The sequence below is a fragment of the Pygoscelis adeliae genome, unplaced genomic scaffold, assembly GCF_000699105.1.
Source record: "Pygoscelis adeliae isolate BGI_AS28 unplaced genomic scaffold, ASM69910v1 Scaffold393, whole genome shotgun sequence".
Taxonomy (NCBI): domain Eukaryota; kingdom Metazoa; phylum Chordata; class Aves; order Sphenisciformes; family Spheniscidae; genus Pygoscelis; species Pygoscelis adeliae.
In genome coordinates, this window is record NW_008824376.1 from 598118 (window position 1) to 606078 (window position 7961).

Here is a 7961-nt window from a genome sequence, read left to right on the forward strand (position 1 = left end):
GTTGCTGTCACCACAGGGAATGCAACCTGTGGGACAGAGATCAGTTCTACTGGGAGTCCCCTGTGCCAGACACTAGCTCTTCACTTGTAAGGTGGGCCTAGCCACTGCCTCCTGATTCGGAGGGCGTACAAGTACAAGATTGTCTGCAGCAGGTCTCAGAATGAAAAACAGGCACCAAACAACACAGGCTGTCCCAGCTAGCAGTGCACATCTCCACCGGACATACTCCTGCCTGGCTTTCACTTCATACTGAAATGGATGCCAGGAACCAACTTCACCTCCTGACTTCGCTATCCCTGCGATGCTTCAGACCCTGGAAGTACTGCCTGAGTACCTGCTGCCCAAGAGCTCTGTCAGCTCTTGTATGCCCGTCTTGTAGATGAAGGAAAAGACATCCTACCTAACCCATCCCTACTCAAAAGGGGGTTGACAGCGATGATATCCTTGTACCCAGCAGTCAAAGCTGCTCTCTTCCTAACAAAACATATTTGGCTTCTCCTACTCTGCTCTCACCTCTCTTAAAAGAGGCTTTGGCTCTTTTAAAGGCACAGCAGCTCCAGGGTTACCTGTGGCTCATCCCCTGTGCTCTCCTGCAGTGTAAACAGTGGCGTACAGGACTTACTACATCCTCCTCCTCTTGCTGAAGAAGCCACTGAATTTACATTTGCCTCTGTCTGCCTGGGAGAGAGTCTGATCCCCTGCTCCTTGAAGGGCTCTCCCACACAGCTGCTCTGAGCTCACCAGCCTGGACTCAGTGTTGTCACAGATATGAAAAGATGGTGCTGGCGAAAGTGGTAAATTTTCTTAGGTACCTTCGCAAAAATGTCTGGTTTCTGCAGCTGGTTGCTGCCTTCCTCCCCAGAGGTGGCCCAGTGTCAGAGCTGCTAAATATATACAGCTATGTAAATATTTTATTTCAATCTTGTGATTATGAATATTTTAGCAAAACATTTTGCTCTTATTTTCTTGTCTGTCTCTTTCTCCCTCCTCAGGTAAGCAACCAGCTCGAAGAGTTTAGTGGCTAAAAATGGATGAAACATTCAAAATACCACACACACCAACAACACCATGTTAAATGCATAAAGCCAGCTGAAAAGAAATCCATTATTTATTAGCTCTGTGCCTTTATCAAGCCAAGCTCAAAGTGCATTTCAAACTGGGTTCTTCAGAGGTGCTGCTCTTGACTGCCTTGTTCAGTATACTCTAACTTCAGAGGCAGAAAATTAATTATTTTTTTTCTGCTGATCATATATTCCCTTTAGCATTGCGGCTTCTAACCTCCAGGCTGTGACCCCACCACGCAGCCTGAGGGCTTTGAACATTTTTCCCATTCTCCCTTCCCTGCCTTTCTAGTGAAACAGATCTCTTCTGAGGCACAGTACCATCCAACAGCTCTTGCACCTCCTCTCTGAATACTCAAGGAAAAAGCATGAAAGGAGTCTGGAATATACCTGACCCTGCTGGGCTGGGCACCCAACCATGCCATTTGGGACACAAACGCTCCTTGTCAGGCACACAGTTGCTGCACAGACATCAAAGACTTGCCTTAAAACACAGCCCACAGCAGCCTTCTGGCCCCTCTCCCCCACAAAGGAGAGCCCTCAGCGCTGTCCTACCCCTGCAGACACTCACGGCAATCCTGCTCATCAGACTTGTCCTTGCAGTCTTCGTCCCCATCGCACTTCCAGTTCAGGTGGATGCATTCACCATTGCTGCACTGGAACTCATGAGCCGCGCAGGTGTTGAGGGCCTTGGCATCATAGCCACACTTCTCTATGGACTCGTCCGACTGATCCTCACAGTCCGGCTGGTTATCGCAGACCCACAGCTCCGGGATGCACACGCTGTTGTTGCACTGGAACTCATTGGGGTTACAGGTCAGAGGGGAGCATTTTCTTTCATCGCTGCCATCCCCGCAGTCATTGTCACCATCACACACGAAGATCATGGAGATGCACGACTTGTTACTGCACTGGAACTCATTGGGAGAACAGGCTTGGGAATAAAAACAAACAGGTGAGCTGTGAGGTCTCCAACCTACCCCTCACCACTGTGCCAGCTTTAGCACATTAGGAATGTCTGAGATGGGGAGGGCAAGGGCACAAAAGCATTACCTTGGCTGTCCTAACCCAAAACGTTTTTCCCAATGGTAAACTACATGGCAAGGAGCAGGTGAAGACGCAGTGGTCATCTCCCCAGCTGTGCCATAGGATGCATCCTCTTATGGGCCATGGGCAGCCCTGAAGAAGAAGGGGCAGCAGGGCTGCAAGAACTGCAGGTAGGAAAAGTGGGGGGCCAGCTGCAGCGCTGCCCTGGTGTTGAGGCAAGAGCAGCTAGGCAAGCCCCAGGGTATGGGGTCACAGCACGGAAAGAGGGGCCAGCAAAAAAAGGAGGTGTGCTGGCATGTACTGATGGACTCGCATAGCGCTTCGCTTTGCTCCACGCTGACATTACCAGTTTCCTGACTTTCACAAGCACAGAATCGGGTTTCAGGATTTCACAGTGTGCCTGGTTTTGGACATATTAAGTGGGATGTGTAGGGTAAATATTTAGTGAGTCGAGCATCAATTTAGCTGCAATCTGCCAGTAAGGCCCTTTACAACACACTGAACGCCTTCCCTGGAAATCACAACTCAACATTAACATACAAATGAGGCGTTTGTCAGATAGGAAGCTGAGTGGAGTACTCTCCTCTGCAAGCCTAATGGACAGCTGAACCACAGAAGCCTGCTCAAATTAAACTTTCAGGTGTTCCAACAATGTGCAGTTCACAGTCACTTTATTTCATCAAGGTGTGAGGGAACCAAAACTGCCAAGTGGAAATTTTAAGGTAAACAGTTATAATCTTACTAATCTATTTAAAAAAGGAAGTGAGAAACAGGAATATTTCTAGGGCTATCTACAGTTTCTGTAACAGATCAAGGCTGAGAAGAAGAAATTGCTTCTCTGGCATTATTTTGATGAATCTCAGAAACAGATCAGTGAGCAAAATTTTGCATAGTCCTTTGATCCCTAATTTTTGGGCAAGGCTGTAATGATTTGCACACTCCAAATGTGCATTAATTTCCTTTCCCCCAACTGTAATGAGCCCATCTTTTTTCCCTTGTTGTTTTCCTGGTCCCACCCCCACCCCTCCTTCTGCCTGTATGCATTTCCCTTCAGAAATCTGCTGTATTGGCAAATTAGTGACTGATAAACATACGTGAGGGATACAGACAATGGAAGTTTGCACAAAAGCTCCTCCTCTGCACCTACAAATCCCAGTAGAGAGATAAAATTACTGACAATCGCAGCCAGAAAATAGAAGCAGTTCAGCTTTTGTAACCTCTCATGAGGACTTTCTCAGTGAAGCTTGTGAATTACCAGCTGGAAAAACCGCATGGTCATGATTATTTTATTTCTTTTTAAAAATTAAATTTAGTGTGATGACAGCACTAGAGACTACAAGTTCTCCCTCCACTGAACAAGCACAGCAGTCTGGCTGCTGCTAACTTCCCCTTCCCACCACCTTGGTCCTTAGGTGGGGATCAATTCTGCAACTCACTTGTGCAGCTAAAGCCCAGGGCAGCGGCACCAGCACTGACAGGGCATCACCTGCACTGGGACAAGGCCTAGGCAGCAGAAGAGCAGCTCTTTGCACTCAGGTCTTCCTGCCTGCAATTACAGCAGCTATACGCTGCTGGGACAACCAGTAAGACTGATGGGGTCCTACCACTGTGTCATGACAAAGAGGCTGCTGGACAGCCACCAGAGCTGTCACAGGGGCCATTGCAGTTCGTGCACTAGCAGCCAGCGGCCATGCCAGAGAAGGCTGCTCTAGGCACCTCCTGGTGAACTCAAGAAATAAAAATGCCCCTTTCTTCATTTACAGACCTAATGACCATCTTCAGGCCAGCTCAAATGGCACAGTTCCTTCCAAGTCACATGTGCCTCCAGTAGAGACCTCTGTCTCTGTGTGCAGCTGGCTCTCCTGTTGGCCACGGGAAGGCAGATAATGTCCCAATTCCTCTCACCCTTCCATTATCCTCTCTGACAGCTAAAATCCGCAGGGCATGCCAGGATAAAGCAAAGTCTGCAGCTTCCAGACACTCGGGGACTTGCTCTGGCACAAACAGACAACAGAGGAGAAAAGCCGCTTACAATCCCTTTGTACCTAGGCGAGAGCCAGCACGCTCATGCTCTTCGGGGTCCCTGCTGCATGGTTTGGTGCTGGTTTGAAGAACCTAGTAAAGTCCAGCACTACAAGTTGTCTTACATAGCACCTGGAGAGATGAGGATGGGGAAGTAAAGTCCCAGGGACAGTTTACTTCACATTTCATCATAAATCTGTCAGGGTACCTAGGTAGTCCCATCACTATAGCATTTCACTGCCTCCAGAGCATTTAAATCCAAAATGTGTGAATAGTAATTAAATGATCACTGGGGTATTTTTTCTTTGACTTGAGCAATTTGTTTGCTTTCTCTGATTTTGCTACCTGTCCTATTGTAAGCTTATTCATGCAAAACAAAGGAAACAAATATTAGCTTGCTTTCCTTAGTGCCAAAGAAATTAATAAATGTCGTACTCTAAGGTGCAAAACCTACTTCAAATATGAAGTGATCCCAGTAGAAATCTTGGAAATGTTTATCAAGAAGTGTTTAACCAACAGGCTTCAAAGCAGTAAACAAGCATAATTACAAAAGCAGTTTTGTAGAGTACTGTAATCCATTAAGGTTCTTCACAGTTTTAGGAAGCAAAATATCACATCTAAATGGTAGTGTACATGTGCTTTGGCCTATAGACAATATACACCAGAGGTGTTCTGCATTAATTTCTGCCTTGTACTATATGCCAATACACAGAGCACAACTGTCACAGTTTTTGCCTCACAGCCTCCAGCTGCAGACTTGTCACATCTTTTGAGGAGAGTGGAGCAGAAGCAGTCTTTGGATAGAGGAAGTTAAAAAAAAAAAAAAAAAAAGAGAGATTGCAGTTGTAGAGCTAGTGTTTCAGTACCGGCTGGTTCTTTTTTTTGCCCGGAGCCAGGATTTAACCAGAAGCTTTAGTGAGTAGTCTGGTGCAGCAGGGACAATCTTAGCTCAGGCGCTGCATCCAAAAATTAAAATAATTCTACCACATGCTTTTTAAGTGCTTATAGAGAAAAGTAGAATGCTCTGAAGATACAGGGCACTCTTTGAGAACTGTAATTTCAAAAAAATATGTATTTGTACATAACAATGTTTCTACAATGGACATCTCTACCAAGCATGGATCCTCAAATCTGAATAAAACTCAAAATATGAAATAAACAAGATATCCATCATTAATAGGAGATGGGAATTATGTACAATGGACTATAACTGCTGCCACTGCTAATCTTCAAAGATTTTCTAGTTTTTCAGTAAAAGTCAGATATTTAATTCATCTCTCTCCTCCAAAAAAGTCAGTTCCACTTGCAATTACATGAATGGCTTAAAGAAAGACAATTATTTGGTAAAATTTGTGGTAAACAGCAATTACTGATGCTGAAGAGAAGAAAGAGAGATTGCAGTTGTAGAGCTAGTGTTTCAGTACCGGCTGGTTCTTTTTTTTGCCCGGAGCCAGGATTTAACCAGAAGCTTTAGTGAGTAGTCTGGTGCAGCAGGGACAATCTTAGCTCAGGCGCTGCATCCAAAAATTAAAATAATTCTACCACATGCTTTTTAAGTGCTTATAGAGAAAAGTAGAATGCTCTGAAGATACAGGGCACTCTTTGAGAACTGTAATTTCAAAAAAATATGTATTTGTACATAACAATGTTTCTACAATGGACATCTCTACCAAGCATGGATCCTCAAATCTGAATAAAACTCAAAATATGAAATAAACAAGATATCCATCATTAATAGGAGATGGGAATTATGTACAATGGACTATAACTGCTGCCACTGCTAATCTTCAAAGATTTTCTAGCTTTTCAGTAAAAGTCAGATATTTAATTCATCTCTCTCCTCCAAAAAAGTCAGTTCCACTTGCAATTACATGAATGGCTTAAAGAAAGATAATTATTTGGTAAAATTTGTGGTAAACAGCAATTACTGATGCTGAAGAGAAGAAAATAAGATTAATTATTACACTGCAGTTTTCTGACACCCTCCCCAAACCAACTTAAAAAAAGTGTGGCTCAAAATTTCTTGTTTGCTTAAATCTGATAATGGATCTTTTAAAGAAGGCAGAGGCTGATACTAACATTTGCACTGGGGAGGGAGAGATCTGCTGTTGATTTATCACCACTTCAACACTGGCAGAAGAGGCTGGTGGGCTTCAGAAACTCTCCTAAGCTGTGAGGTTTAGGATCTGAGCTCCACATGGCTGCAGGAGTGGAATGACTGAGCTCCATCTGCTCAGGTGTTCTGCACAAAGTGCAAACCCAGCTACCACAGCCCACATAAATTAATCTCTGAGCTGGACCATGGATAAGGAGGTCACAGAGTCCAGATAGGCTAAATTAAGTTGGAACTCCCAGGCCAGTTACCAATGATGTCATCATGTTAGTTTTATTTAACTAGTATTTATTTTCAGGCTTAATTGTATCTAAATCATTTGTTTTGTCTGCAGACAATTGGTGCGCTTACCAAATATCTGAATATTTCATACAGCTCTTCCGTCAAATGCCAGTCTTTAAAGCATGGACTCATGCCTAGAAGGACAAGTTTCCCACGGAAAGCTGCCCTCCAGGAGGGACAGCAAAAGAGATGGAGGTAAATGAAGATGACCTTGAAGCACATTGCTCTGAAAAAATGACAGGCCTCCCATGGAGGGAATAATGCAGCTGAATTGCAGTCTCACTACTAACAGTGGTTGTTGCTATGGTGATTGATACCGAAAAGCCCACATAGATGAAGACTGCAGAAGGAATAGCAATTCCTGATATTGTTCAAATCACTAATGTAGCTAAGGAGCCGTCTCACGCACTCTTGCAAATTAATATTTGCATGCGCTCACTGCCTTTGCCACGCTGCTCCCCTCAAACACAAATGAGTTATTTTTCCACCCTCTGCAGCAGTATTTGCATAGTATTAGTTAATTATAATGAAGCAACCAGATGCCAAAGCCCCTGCTGATAAATTTTAGTTGGTTCAAAAATGTATTTACTGATTTAGAATGTATTTGCTGAGAATCACATATTCATTCGAAGTGGTTTAATTTTCTGAAAATAGAATTAATTATGACCCCACAATTTACAGAGAGAAGCAGCTTACGTACAAAAGGTATGTACACTCTGAATTTCTTCCCTGTCTTTAATCTTACTTACGTGCAATAAGGATGCTAACTCATACTTGCAGTCTCCTCAATTTTACTTCATACCAGGAAAGTGTTAGGAAGTTTATCACAGGTTCTTCTGGTTAAATGACTGAAAATGATCTCAAAATAAGAACAAGTGAGTCCAGTGTAGAGGGTTTAGGAGTAAAATAAAGCAGCTTGGGAGAAAAAAAGGATGGTCAGAATGCCTAAGGTTGATACTGTGCTGCTTTTTGCTAAAATCCAAGACACCCCATGGGGATCTTGTGGGGATAAAGTCATTATTATTACTCTTTTATATTCTGATTGGAATATAATCAGCTGAATCAGACTGGAGATGTTTGGTACTAGCCAAAATTTAAATGGGAAAAAATATCCTGGGATGTTTAGTGGGTTTCTTTTCTGACTTTGAAAATTGAAACCTGTACGGGACAAGCTCACTCCTATTCCCTCAGACACAACTTGCTTATTAAAATGGTAATTTTACAAATTACACCAATTTGGCAAATCCCTCAGAAACATCTGATAATATCCATGAAACTAACAGCTGCTCTAATATTATCACACAAAATTCTGTATTTCTGAGGAATATATGAACGTTCTTCCAGCAACCAGAACAGAGCATTTCTGAACAGGGCCTTGATCCTGTGACAGTACAAACAAAAACCACATTACTGTATACGGAGACCTCTTGGATTCA

At 43.5% G+C, this 7961-nt stretch overlaps 1 protein-coding gene across 1 annotated transcript in view; it reads right to left on the reverse strand.

Moving 5' to 3' along the window:
* The window catches only part of LRP8 (low density lipoprotein receptor-related protein 8, apolipoprotein e receptor), a 160007-nt gene that overhangs the window by 26211 nt on the left and 125835 nt on the right, over window positions 1-7961 (reverse strand). The window contains exon 4 of the mRNA XM_009320196.1: window positions 1633-1995. Coding sequence (XP_009318471.1) covers window positions 1633-1995 — 363 coding nt within the window. The remainder of the gene's footprint in view (window positions 1-1632; window positions 1996-7961) is intronic.